Source organism: Lepisosteus platostomus, chromosome 26 (genome assembly GCF_059453375.1).
Source record: "Lepisosteus platostomus isolate fLepPlt1 chromosome 26, fLepPlt1.hap1, whole genome shotgun sequence".
Lineage (NCBI taxonomy): Eukaryota > Metazoa > Chordata > Actinopteri > Semionotiformes > Lepisosteidae > Lepisosteus > Lepisosteus platostomus.
In genome coordinates this window covers 6,690,596-6,705,041 of record NC_142636.1, presented here as the reverse complement: position 1 = coordinate 6,705,041, position 14,446 = coordinate 6,690,596, and the positions used below count along the sequence as shown (strand labels likewise).

At 43.6% G+C, this 14,446-nt stretch overlaps 1 protein-coding gene across 1 annotated transcript; it reads right to left on the bottom strand.

The window, feature by feature from the left end:
• Positions 1-1,873: 1,873 nt before the first annotated feature.
• On the bottom strand, positions 1,874-10,844 carry LOC148639852 (membrane-spanning 4-domains subfamily A member 4D-like). Its single transcript, XM_088620297.1, has 6 exons — positions 10,510-10,844; positions 9,365-9,472; positions 8,710-8,763; positions 8,261-8,362; positions 5,823-5,939; positions 1,874-4,750 (listed from the first exon to the last, which is right to left on the bottom strand). Exons 1-6 carry the CDS (start codon positions 10,687-10,689, stop codon positions 4,691-4,693), a joined length of 621 nt encoding a protein of 206 aa, XP_088476423.1. The 5' UTR covers positions 10,690-10,844; the 3' UTR covers positions 1,874-4,690.
• Positions 10,845-14,446: the final 3,602 nt, after the last annotated feature.

The window sequence follows — 14,446 nt, the reverse complement described above, 5'->3', positions numbered from 1 at the left end:
CTCCAGGACACACCCTGGGATTTTTAATGACCACAGAGAGTCAGGACCTCGGTTTGACGTCTCATCCGAAGGACGGCACCTGTATAGTTACAGTATAGTGTCCCCGTCACTATACTGGGGCATAAGGACCCACATGGACCGCAGGGTGAGCGCCCCCTGCTGGCCCCACTAACACCTTAGTTTTTCCCAGGAGGTACTGTATAAGTACATAAGTATTGCAATTATGAGAAATGAGGTGTTAATCAGCAATTACGTCTTCTTGTTAATTTTGTCTTAATGTGCCTTACACAAACTATGTTATGGAGAGGACCCAAAATAAACATGAAAAGACAGTTTGCTTTCGTGTTTTCTTTGCCTGAAATATTTTATCGGTAGGCAGAAAAATTCACCTTAGCCACGTTATCTGCTCAGAAAAGTATCCCCTTATATACAGTGCCTTCAGAAAGTATTCACCTCCCCCACTGATTAATTCTCGTTCTGCTGTTGCAAAGACAAATTAAAGCATATTTAAATGGGATGTTTTTTCACTCCTGTAGAAGTAATTCTCTATAATGTTAAAATGACAAAGTGTTTATATGTCTTCAGAATTATATTCAAAATTAAAATCTGAAAATTACTTAATTGATAAGTATTCACCCTCTTTGTTTTAACAACCTAAATTGGGTGAGGTATTCAATTATCTTGAGATCAAACTAAATATGTTAACAAGGTACACCCTGTGTTCATTTCGAATCCACCTGTGTTCAATTGCACAATAAATATCACTGACTGTGAGGTCTTACCATTAAAACAGAAGATCACATCAGTCCTGCTGTCATGAAGACCAAGGAGCTGCCTGTGGAACTTTGTGATGAAGTTGTTAGGAGGAAAAAAGCTGGAGAAGGTTATAAAAAGATTGGTAAAGCTTTGAACCTTCCTGTGAGCACTGTGAAGTCCATTGTAACAAAATGGAAAAGAACATGGCACAACCCAGACACTACTAAGATCAGGCCATCGTACCAAATTGAGCAACCGGACTAGAAGGGTGATTGTCAGAGAAGTGACCGAGATGTCAGATACAACACTGACAGAGTTACAGAGCTCTTTGGCTGAAATGGGAGGAACTGTCCAGACATCAACAATCTCTTCAGCACTTCTCAGATTCAGCTTCTTTGGGAGAGTGGCTAGAAGGAAGCCGCTTCTGAGAATGGCCAACATTAAGTCACACCTGGAGTTTGCTAGAAGCCATGTGACAAAACCTGAGACCTTCTGGAAGAACGTTTTGTGGTCTGATGAGACTAAAGTTGAGCTCCTTGGTCTGAAAGCAAAGTGCTATGTTTGGCGCCAACCAAATACAGCCCACCACCCAGGTAACACCATCCCTACCATCAAGCATGGTGGTGGCAGCATCATGCTCTGGGGTTGCTTTTCAGCAGGAGGATCTGGAAAGCTTGTTGCCAAGGGCAACATGGATGGAGCCAAATACAGGCAAATCCTTGAACCTGTTTGTCAGCCAGAGGTCGGCGTTTAGGGCAAAGATTCATTTTCCAGCAGGACAATGACCCAGGGCACACAGCAAAAAACTATAAAAAAGAAGGTTAGTATTCTGGAATGGCCCAGCCAAAGCCCAGACTGGATTCCAACTGAAAATCAGTGGTATGACCTGAAATTGCTGTCCACTGATGCTCTCCACCTAATTTGGTAGAGATGGAGCAACTTTGCATTGAAAAATCGAAATGTGCAAAGCTCATGCAGACATACTCAGGAAGACTCAGGGCTGTGATTGCTACTAAAGGACTATGTACAAAGTATTGACTCTGGGGGGGGGGAATACTTTTGTAAATGAGAAATGTAAGTCTTTCATACTGGAGAAATGAATGTTCTTGAATAAATATTTTTTGATTCATAAATGTGTTGAATTTATTGTGCTATTAAAGGGAGAAAAAATTTCAATGTGTTCAAATTTGGAGGTGGAACAGGAACAAAATGTGAAAAAACTCAAGGGAGTGAATACTCTCTGAAGGCACTATCTGTCTGTCTCCCACAGAAGCCACACTCACTCGTGCGATACCCCAGGGATAGGCTTCTCCGCAGTGTGGAATCTGGTATCCCCTGCACATTTCGTGGCCGCCGCCTCCCGAAAGAACTTCCACTCACACAACCAGCAGACCTCTGGGCCTGATCGGGCCAGCTGGTTCCGAGACACACAGGGAGACCCTTCTCTGCATACCGAATTCGATACGACACCGCTGCAGCAGACGTTCATTCCACATACGGAATTAGCCCAAGTGAAGAAGGCTCAACCACTTTCTGTACCTCGGCTTTCAATCAAGATCTACTTGTTCTTTACCAAATATTTCTGTTCTGAACTTGAATGGTTTATTTCAGGGTGAACGCTCGGGATATCTAATGGAGCGAGCACAATATACTATAGTATACTTACTATAGTGTGAGGGAATGTTATAAATTTGATAAAAACTAAAAACTGCTTATCTTATTGTTTTCTAACTGCTTATAACATTGGCAAATGGGAACATACGAGGGGGGCACCTACTGTATAGGTCAGTGGAGAAGTACAGCTCATGTCTTAAATATAGTAAAAAGGGAAGTAGAATGTCTTGTGTTGCAAATGTAAGCAGTAACGAAAGTCTCAATAAGGAGTTGTTTTCCGTTATCCAAGCTTGACTAAGAACTAATGGTTCATTTTAGGGATAAGGTAATCTTTGTTAAACGTAGGAAGTTTGTCTGTTACTGTGTATAAAAAGCGCTGAGCAACATCTTTCAGAGAGACTAGCTTTTACAAGCTTATCTCCCATATGCATACGAATAAACAGCTCTTCTTTCACCAACACCCGGATTTTAATGTTTCTACAAGTGTATAGCCTTAAATTTCGAAAACTGGCTTTAAAGAAAATGTGTTACTTCTGAAGAAACATTAAAATGACAGAATTGCTGAAGGCAGTACGGCGCCGGCTGTTTTTCTGGTTGAGAAATATGATTAGAGACTTGAAAGGCTTTGGCTCTTCAGCTAACACTGATACGGTGTAATGTCACGGCTGCATACGGCCACACGGTTGCGGATTTCTCAGAACCCAAGTGCAAGAGACCGGAGAGTGACAAGTGAAAGGTGAGAATGAGATAATTCATTACTGGCCGGGGGAGCAAATCAGCATAATGATCTTGCATCTTTTCCAACAGGCTGCCTTTTTCTTGAGTCTTTCGGGTACAGAAAGACTCGAATAGCAAGACCCCTGAAAAAAGAACCAAACGGGCCAAGAAGGGCCGCCTTCTGAGTGCCAGGGGTGCAGACCGGCAAACTGGAGGGTTGACGTGCTGAGCAGTGAAGGGAGAAAGAGTGGAGTAGAGTGCTGGCTACAATCTGAGATTGCTCCTTCAGCTGATGCAGGGCGCAGGCCAGGAGCTGAAGCTGCTGGGCCGGGCGATGCTGGAGCAGAGGCTCAAGCACAGAGGCTAGAAGCCAGAACTGTCACAATTGTAAACCCCTCCTCTTAAGGACACTCCAGCCCTTCCTTGTTTAGTGTTTATCTCCTGCACCTCCCTCCGGTTCCTGCCTCCCGTGCTATAAAAGCCAGACGTTCCTGCCAATCTGGGCTCAGCTTTGGAAGATGGACGCCTGGAAGCCCGCCTACCTGCGAGTCCAGGAGCGACTCGATGGCATCGGCTTCACCACGGTGTCCTGACCTTCTGGGTTCGGGATTGGGAACAACTGGTCCCGTGACCCTCCTTTTATTCCCCCAACCCTCCGCCGGATCCGACTCTGGCTTTTAACTCTGTTTGTCTGTGTCTGGATGGATCTCCCGGTTTTGCACATTGGATCATTCTTGGATTCGCTACGGCCTCCCTTGGACTTGTTTGCCTCCGACACCCCCCCCCCCCGAACACCAGCGCCACTTGGACACGCCCCCTGTTTTCCTTCCAGCCCCTTTGCATGCCTTTTCCCCGGTGTGTTCCTCGCTCCTCCCTGGATTGTGCTGTCTGCACAGGGTCCTGAAAGAACGCTTCGTGACAAGAACTCCTGCCCAACCCAACGCGCCGTCGGAAATGGAGAGGCTTGTGTACAGAAGAAACCCCACTGTCAGTCCGAGTGGCATGCCTCCTGGGAAACGGCTTAGAAGCGCAGACTTGAGGCTGCAGAGACTGCCGCGCAGAGCGAAGGCTGGCTTGATGCGCCGGGCAAGGCTGGAGGCTTGAGGAAAAAAACTGCCACGCAGCCCGTGAGTCCGAGAAAATAAAGGGAGGTTCGAGTTCGGAGAAAACCCACATAGCGAGCGTCCTGAAAGAAGCGGACTGAACGGGTCTCAGGGCAGACATGTGGCTGCAGCTTACTTGCAGAGGAAAGACCGTCTAGCACAGCAAAGAGATGTGAAGAGTGCAAACAGTCGTGCCAGTGAAAATCCGGGGCAAAGTGAAAAAATGATGAAGTCCTGTTAAAGCGGCACCTCGGCTTTATATAGGAAAGCAGGAGTGGAATAATTAGCTAATTAACACGGATCAAGGTGATCTGGTTAGAGCAGCAAAATCCTGGAAATCTGTGATCCCTCCTGAGAATGTGATGGTTTCCTGGGGAAACCGCTGCCGTCCTGACACACGGGCTGTTGACTGACAGTGCCAGAGCTACTGCGAATTATCCATCACTCTGCATGTGCTGGGGGAGGGATCTTGGGAATACTGGACACATCCGTGTTTGACACTAATTGGCATTCTGGGTCACAGGCTGAGGTTGGGCCGTGTACTGGATCACAATCACAGGCTGCAAGGAGACAAGAAGGAAAGAAATTGGTACTGTACCAATTAGGTCAGTGTGCTAAGGTATCCTGAACAGTGCTGACCAGAGATGAGTTACAGATGAGCATTTGTAGTCCCTTTCTATCCCCACACTTCCAATTTTCTTTCACTTTGATGAACATGTTTCTCACCTGTCCATAAAACTTGTTCCAGATCTCTAAATATCTTATCTCATACTTTTGAGCATACTTTTGAGCACATTCTTTTTCTTGGTAAAAGGAATACTTTGCCTCTGTTCAGTGGTCTTTGGAATTCTGTTACTCAGTCGTCAGTGAATTGTGGATTTTGGTTCCTTCACTCCTGCACTCTGGAGGTTGTTTCACTGGCAGTTATGTCAGGGTTTTCCTTGACAGCAGTTTTTCTGTCACCAGCTGGACATGTTTTTCTTGTTTGAGTGGCAATGTTCAACCAAGCTGATTGGTAATATTACCTCACATTCTGTCTTCTGCATATTTCAGATTACTGATTCGGTACTTTATGCGCAAATGCTGGGTTATGGCTCCAATTGAGCTGTTTCTTTAAGCTTCAAAATTGAATTTAGTTCTTGGACAGGAAACTTCTCTGGTTCTCATTTTGGTTTTTAACTACAGGCTCCAAACACTACAGCCAAAGTGAAAGAGTGAGAAGCTGTTCACAGCTCTTCAACGAGACTAATGCTCCAACTGAAACACCTGACCAACCAGACCCCTGTCAGCCTGTCGTCCCTGTTTGCTCCTTGAAAATAATGATGTTTAACAATATAATTGGTTAAATTAAATGGATAGACGAACTAAATTTACTTTAATACAAATACATAGACTTAGTATTGATCTCATTTTTTTTATTAGAGAGGATTATTAGAGTTCATAGTGAAAATCCCAGTTCAGACTTGGCCGTACCAACAGGACAAGGTAGATTTAACAAACAGGCCTGGCAATCTACTGTACTCCATTCATTCAGAAAATTTAATTTCATTCATTTCTTAATCTGCTTTAATAAGATTCCTTGAACAGTATGTGTCTGGGAGAAAGTTATAAATCGTTATAAGTCTTTCTTACCGCTAGATCACATTTGCACAGAGCCTTGCACCCGTAGGCTGAAGTAGAGATGGCAACACAGAACTCCAGGACCGAGAGAATCTGGAGTATTCCACTGATGCCTCTGTAATAAAAGTCCTACAAGATACAGTATATTTTTAAATGATATATATAAAGGCAGGATTCATGAGTGTAATTGATGCACTTTAAATGTAAAAAAACATGACTATCCATTCAAAGGATTTTGAATATTAGTTCAAATGCCTGTGTGAAAACATTTATTGACAAGTAAGTGTGGTTTTGGGCAGAAAACGTAAATGAACAACTCCAAAAAAGCAAGTAGCCAAGTTTGTTGTACTTTGTGCTATTTATTCAGTCTGTCTCTAAAGCTTCGACAACCCTGTGAGGAGCAGCAAGCTCAAATCACTGTCTGAACACTGGCTCTTTCTCACTGGGGCGTCAGGAAGTCAGAACATGGCGAGAGACGCTCACACTGGGGCTACAGGCGAGAGTCCAGAGTGGAAGGAAGACTGAACTGAATACCAGGGCTGCTGTCAGAAACAGCTGAGGGACTGACAGCAGGAAATGAGGAGGAGCAACCGAGCATGCTGTTGTAACAGAAAGAATAAGGTTCTGGATACCGAGATGAAGTAAAACAGATGAGTTTATTGCATGCAAGGAACAATAAAGCCGAAGTCTTGTTTCCCGCAAGAAACAACAAAACCGAAGTATTGTTCGATGTGCCAGTACAAACTTTTAGGTTATATAGTACTTCCTTGCTGCTTCGGACGTCATTCGGTGTTATGGTAAGGGGGGGTCATGGTATTTGGCCAGTTAAGAGACCCTGACCAAATGGTCAGTTTAAGATTACGCCCCCAGGGGGTTCCTACAGTAGCTCGCATCTGGAATCCTTATCAGTTAACCCCCTTTCCTGCCATAAACCCCTGTTGCTTAGAAGTCTAATTTTCAGGTAGAACTGACTTAACCCTTTTTACATCTGGTCTCTTACTTCAATGCTAACTGAAGATCGTACAACTTCAACAACACTGTGTTGGTTAGCCAGCCTAAATCACTGCCTGTGAGGAGGCAGCTGTCGGTCCTTACGAGCCAAAATCCTGACAGCTGCCCCCCTCCCTGTGTGAACACTGGCTCCTCCTTAGTGGGTTTGAGAGGTAGTAAGAGTGAGAGCTAACAAGCAAACGAACTGTCACTGCACTGTTGCACTGAGACCTGAAGAGCACCCGAGCAAACCAACTGAAGATCGCAGCTGCTGAAACAAGCCGCCAAAGGGCTCTTCCTCCGAAACAACCCATTTCTCGGTGTTTGTGATGAGACTAAAGAGCGCTGGTGCAACTCCCCTCTCTTGCACTGTTGGTCTTTCACCAGCCTGGGAGGAAGATATCAGATATCCAGTTGAGCACATGAGATGAGCTCTTGTGGCCATGTGATAATGTCTCACAGGGGCCCACAGGTACATGGCGGATGACCTTCTGCAGAGCTAACTAGCCAGAGTGGTGGCGCAGGTGCCCACCTACACGTAGGAAGTCAAGACTTCAGAGGGATGATATGCTGCCTGAGAAATGTGCAAATGAAGAAACAATCCTCTGTTTATTTGGTGGAATTCACTGTATTATTCTCAGAGCCTTTGAAAAGGCTCCATAAAGAGGATCAGGAACTTTATGAGACTCTATTCTAAGACGACCTCCACACTTTGCTTTTCTCCTCCTCTGCTACACTAGCTGACTTTGACCAAGCTTACAATACATTGGTTAGAAGAGCCGTTCCTCTCCTTATTAAGCCAAAGGAAGGATCACTTGAAGCAAGATTTCTTGCAGGAATGTAAAACAAAGTCACTCTCATGACAAGCGGCTGAATCGGGCTCAATAATAATAATAATAATAATAATAATAATAATAATAATAATAATAAAAATATTTTATTGTTATTATTATTATTGTTGTTGTTGCTGCTGCTTACACTTATATAGCGCTTTTCTTGACACTCCACTCAAAGCGCTTCACAGATAATGGGGATCCCCTCCACCACCACCAGTGTGCAGCCCCACCTGGATGATGCGACAGCAGCCATAGTGCGCCAGAATGCTCCCCACACACCAGCTCTCAGTGGGGAGGAGAGCGGAGTAATGATGCCAATTCATAGAGGGGGATTATTAGGAGGCCATGATTGGTAAGGACCAGGGAGAAATTTAGCCAGGACGCCGGGGTTACACCCCTACTCTTTTCGAGAAACGCCCTGGGATTTTTAATGACCACAGAGAGTCAGGACCTCGGTTTTACATCTAATCCAACGGACAGCGCATTTTTACAGTATAGTGTCCCAGTCACTATACTGGAGCATTAGGACCCACATAGGCCGCAGGGTGAGCGCCCCCTGCTGGTCCCATTAACACCTCTTCCTCTTTTTATCAATCTGAAGATAAAAAGAAAGAAAACACTTACTGAGCTATAATGAGGTTGAAGATGAAGTTCAATACAGTTTGTGATTATTGCAAACCCAGCTGACACTGCGCTGACAACGTTTGTGGAGAGTGAAGCACTGATCTGGAAAAAGACAAATCCATGAGGTATTCTATTATTTGACTAATTGACCTGGGACTAGGGATGGAGTGGGCACTGTTGCTAACAACATCTTGGTTCTTCAACAGCAGCTCTGCAGCTAACGTGCAAAACCAGCACTTTCAGGATTCAAAAGCTTCCATTTTTTTTAAATAGACATATTAGATACTAGATAATCCAGTTATATTTAATAATGTTTTATTTTACTGTGATAATCACACAACAACCCTGCAGCTCCTGCAATCCTGACTCCAGCCCTGATTCCAGCTGTGGAGATGGAACAAGAGTCCCAGATCTTGCTTTGTTTTACAAAGTGTCCTGTTTCTACTTACCAGAGAAGGCTTCAGTTTATCAGCTGCAATAGTGAAAGCACCAGAGATGATGTACTGAAGAGAAATAAAAGGTTTAGGATCAGTTTCATCATTCTTTTACTATGTGAGCTTGTGATCTACTAATAGATCTTCACTGCTCTGTCAAAACCCAGAGACTAGTCCAGTATGTTCCACGTTCCACAGGAGTGACTCATCCTGTCTAAAATAATGGGAATGGCCCAACACCCGAGACTCATGACATCTGAAGATGATAAAGTAGTAGCAGACCAGGCTTTCTCCATAGTGCACCTTACTGTGGGAAATAAATCTGCTCTAAGTGGAAAAGGAGAGTTTACAGAAAGTGTCTCGCAATTTAATAAAACAAAGGGCTTGTAATCCGACTACAAGAAGGTGCTTCGCCCACAGGATAGCAAGCGACACTGGTTACCCGACCTAGTTATTTTGTTTCGACTCCGACTTTTGCCTTTTGCTTTCAGGATTTAGATGCCAGTCGATTGCAATAACCTCCAGTCTGAGCACTGCATAGGGTCCAACCTGCTGCTCCTAACGCCTCCTTTGACACTTAGCTTTATGAATATATTTTTCATTCACATTTTCATATGAATAGGGGCACCTTCATTGACTCTTTTAATGTCAGATATAAAAAGCCACTCACCACGATGGATCCCCAGAATGAGCTTGCAGTATTCATTGACCCAGACCTCTTAAATGTCATTAAGACTCCTAAAATGAGGATGATCTGTCCAAGCATGATCTGGACCACCTGGAAAAGCAGTGATAGGAAGAGAAGGCAGAGAAAAAAAGTTCAGCACTTTGTCTTCAGAAAAACACATTACTTCCATACTGGACATATCCATAACTACCATTTACTGTGTTCTACAGCTACAGCAGGGTGTTAAGGCTCAAAACAATTTCGACCATTTAGCAATGAGTCCAAGTCTAGGAAAATATAGCTTATGGATTGCGTCTAATCCTCTTCTGTCTTAAGCTTCAATATACTGTATCTGCCGACATTGTGCCAATATTTTTACGAAAAATAAAGATGGCACCAAAAGTTTTATGTAACTGTGCAAAATTCATTTTTATTATGCTTCACTTTTCATTCATGATATCTTCAAAAATATGCAAGGACAATTACAAAGCTTATAAACAACAGGATGAACACAGAAGAGACATGACTCTGACCATCTTACCCAGTCGCTAGCTGATCACCTGCTCAGTTCTTAAACATTTACAAGGAATTAGGTTTAATGACTTGACCGGGCAGCGTTTTCCACACTTTGTTTTTTAGTGAAGTCTCCAGTCCTAAGTCCCTCACACACACTTCTCCTAAATTTATATCCACTGTTTCTATCACCGATTGATCTCCAAACAGGGGACTGGATTAACTCCGGAAGCACCACTGAGAAATGACTCCAGGAGGACTCGTGATTGATCTGTTTGCTGGCCTTAATTCACAACAATATGTCTTTGTTATCATGTGCGGTCACTGTTCCACTGAGATGCTGTTTAGATCAGAACATCATTGACTGAAGACGTGGAGACCAGTGCTATCTGAACCAGGAAGTGCTAAACCTTAATGGACACACAAGGAAAGCTCCTGGGGTTTTCTAATAGTTTCAGCCTTGTTCAATCTCTTTGAGTCTCTTTTAGTCTTGTGAAGGAACTGTATGTGGAACAAGTGAGACCTTGATGAGAAGAAGTCAAGGGTGTTTAGAGGGAAACACCTTCAGATGAACACAGAAGAGACATGAAGCACTGGAGAGGGCCAGCAGAGCCCACAGCACTATTCACTCTCACCCCAAGAGCTTTGGGCTCTCCCTTCTGAAACCTCTTCAGGGACGAGGACACCTGGGGAAAGTGACTGGCGGGGAGCACGGATTGTGTCTGTGGGGCAAAAGCAGGCAGCGTATCCTGTCCCTGGGGGTAAACCTGGGAGATGATCACCATCCCTCTGTCGGTACTGACTGAGCTGCTCATCTTCAAGGGCTGATGGAGCTGCGTCTGCGATCAGAGAGGAAGAAGGTGTTCATGAGCTCTGAGGGTGAGTTTTACCCCGGGCAACTGCTACTTGTGTGGCACGTGTGGTCACAGGCTGGAGTCAGTCTGCCATCCCTCAGTCATTTAAAGATATCTCCAAATGATTGTTTAGCTTGTCATACTCTCAGGCAGTTCTATGTGTCCGATACACAAATAGAGCTTTTCAAAAGTATTCACACCATTCCAATGATTTTCTTTTACAGCTATATTTACCAGTATTTTTTGCACCACAAATCATCTTCACTTGAATGCTCGAAAGTGATCGCTTTTATGGTCGAATTAAGTCAAGTGTCAGCAGAAACTGCAATAAAAATCCAAACCAAAATACGATTTCACAAATTTGTATTCACCAACCTGAGTCAACCCTGCAAAACATTTAGGGTAAGTCAGACGTGGTGCAATTTTCAGTTCTTCTTCTTTGCAAACCTGCTCAAGCTCTGTGAAGTTGTTTGAGGATCCTTGATGACCAGCGACTTTCCAGTCTTGTCACAGATTTACAATTGCATTCAGGTCAGAACTTTGACTGGACCACTCAAGGAAAGTCAGTTTTGTCTTGAAGTCCAGTACAAAAATATATCTATCTATTTCAAAGATCAACCTATTCCCAAGTTTAAAATAAAACATGAAAACTGACTTGTCTTAGTTATTAGATCATTACAGCATAGTAATTATAGTGTCACCATTGCCATCCCTCCTCTAGAGGGTACTCCGACCATTTATTATTAGTTTCATCATTACCTGCACCTGTCTCTTGTTAAACCCATCACTATATAAGTTATATGCCTCCTACGCTCTGGGCTCAGCATTGGAAGATGGACGCCACAAGTCTTGCCTATACCCTGGGCTCGCGGATAGCCTGAGGGCAGGTCTTAGTCCCCATTGTCCTGACCATCTCGGTCCAAGGCTCGGAGCGCCTGGCCTCGTCTTCATGTTTTTAGCTTCCCAGTTCCTGTTCCGGTTCCAGTTCCAACCTGTTTTTAACTGTATGTCTTGGATTGACCTCCCGGCTACCTGGACTTTGGATTGCTCCCTGTTTTCCCCCTTTTGGACTCCCACTGAACTTGTTCACCTGCGCTCCCCCCTGGCACCTGGATCACCGTCAACACTGCCCCCTCAGTCCTCCCATTCCTCTCCGTGTCCTTCTCCACTCTCTTCTGGATTGTACCGTCTGCATAGGGTCTTAATAACTAACGGCTCCCGTGACATATAGCTGTACAGGTGAGAATTAATACGATCCTTTAGTTGTTGGAATTAAAATAAACACAGCACAACATTAATAATATCACATAAGGTTACAAATGAGAGGCCCAGGTGCCCATGTAGCATGTTGGTTGCTAACAGTTAATCCAACAATCTCATACATTTTTGTGAAATAAGCCAGGCTGTCGGCTTCAACTACAGACACCCACAACCTTTAGTTTCTCTTAGTCTCCATTTGTGTACCCTGGGTTGTACGTAGTTCCATTGATGGCTACTGGGTGGCGGTGCCCGCTCTCCTCATTGTCTTCTGTCTTCAACATTCTGCTCTTTTTAATATGTCAGGAATATGTCTTTAAGCCTGGGAACGTACCTGGAGACCCACAGCAGAGATATTTAATATCAAACTGTTTTTAAACATTTCTGTTTTTAAACGTACTATTTCAAATGAGCTTCCTTCATCGCTGGCAGCTAATTATCCAGCTGTTTCCTGAAAAGAGTCGAGGTGTTAGCTTTGGCAGTGTGGCTGGGAAGCTGATCCAAACTTCCCCGGATCCTTGCAACACAAGAACATGAACAGTATTTTTCAGAAACTATTAACATTAATAAAAATCAAGTCAGCAGGACAGTTTGCTGGGAAAACCCAACTTGACCTTCAGCATGCGTAGGCTGCAAAGGAACAAGTAATAGGTTTATTCCCTGCTGAAGAGAGAAGAGAGAAAACTCTCTTCTGTGAGTCTCACACCTGAAGAAGGCTTCACAGCCGAAACATGGTGTATTCTTTCTTCTCTTTTCAGCATGGAATCAACCTATTACAATTTTATTTACTGATGCCTTCATCTTTCTGTACACTGAGAGAATAAGCAAAAATAAGAATTCCAATGCACTTGTTACAGAAGGCAAATAAACTGAGAGCTCGACCGTATTTACTACTTGTACTGGATAATTCTAGGTAGAGATGTGGAACGGTATTGAACACTTGCTTTTCTGAGTCAACCCCTTAAGTCACCTCCTGCCATTCAACTGCTCTGAATTGGCTGAATCCGGGCATCTTTCCTTGGTCTCCTGCCTAGAGCCTGCCTTTTCTCCAGATTTCTTCCGCAGACGCCTCATCCCCCATAATGACTCATATATAAGTTAGAAAGTTAAGTGTTTTTGTAATAATAATAAAAATAATAATAATAAACTTTATTTTATACAGCACCTTTAAAGGTGGCTTCTCAAAGCGCTTTACAGGATGACAATAACAATAAATAAGAAGACTACAACAGTAAATAAGAAGAATACAGAAGATAAGACACAATTACAACAATACAACAATAACAATAGAGGAGACCGTGGAAGGTGGCACTAAGAAGAGCAGAGGGGTGAAGAATGGAACCAGTTAAGTAAAGGCTTTTCTGAAGAAGAGGGTTTTGAGTTTAGAGAAGGTGACTCTCTGATATCCTTGGGCAAAGAGTTCCAGAGCTTGGGGGCATAACAGGAGAAGGCCCTGTCGCCCATACAATGTAGACGGGCTTGGGGGACAGTAAGGAGGGCAGAATTTGAAGAGCAGAGGTTGCGAGGTGGGGAGTAGGGCGATAATAGTTCAGACAGGTATTGAGGTGCCAAGCCATGTAGAGCCTTATAGGTGAGCATGAGGATTTTAAAGTCTACACGTAATTTGACCGGAAGCCAGTGCAAGGACTCCAGGATAGGAGTAATCCTATTGTCAGTGGTATCATCCTCCTGAAATGCATGGGTCTGGGATTGCGCTGCGATCACTTTTTCCATTTTTCCTGCCCGAGTGTTTTTCATTGCTGCCTTTGGGAAATGTTCAATTATAATTTGCATAGTTCATCATTTAAATAGTGTCACAGCGTAATATCGACATAACCCCTTTTCTTGGGGTGTAAACAAATATAAAAAAGAAATGCATCGTCGATAATCTAGTGAAAAGCGTGTCCGGTGCTGCAGTAGTTTTACTGTGGAATTGGTCACTTTCTCCCTGCACACACAAACTGTGGTGTTCATTTTAAATAGTTCAAGACTGTTCTTTTAATCAGTATAGATTAATTTTTAAGCCTGGGAAAATACCTACTCACATCAGAAATTTATTTATTTTTTAATATGGTGACCAAAAGCCACACAATATACCTGTATACTAGCCGATGGACGGCAGTTTGGCTGAAGCTTAATTTGTTTTTCAACACTCTTGCCCTCACGAAAAGCGGTAAAACAGTCAAATTGAAGAAGAACGAAACATTTGCCGCACCGTTAAGAAATCACACCACTTACCCCAGTATTTAAAGTTTGCTTTTACCCCTCCCTGAGGTGCTTACTGTGTTTATAACCAGCTCCTGTGTGCTACATTAACACTGGAAACACATTTCTTTCTTCAAATCGCGAGAAGCGAGTGGACTGCGGCACTAAAGCCTGTATTAAAGTGTAGTCAGAGACTGTAACAGCGCGCAGCGACAGGTCTGTCTTGGGAAAACAGTGTCTTAACAGTTCAGATGTG

Excerpts from the sequence above, each read along its gene's own strand:
- LOC148639852 (XM_088620297.1), bottom strand. The coding sequence starts at position 10,689 with ATGAGCAGCTCAGTCAGTACCGACAGAGGGATGGTGATCATCTCCCAG. Across the intron at positions 9,473-10,509 it reads GAGAGCCCAAAGCTCTTGGG|GTGGTCCAGATCATGCTTGG; the intron begins GTGAGAGTGAAT and ends CTGCTTTTCCAG. Across the intron at positions 5,940-8,260 it reads TTCAACCTCATTATAGCTCA|GACTTTTATTACAGAGGCAT; the intron begins GTAAGTGTTTTC and ends TGTATCTTGTAG.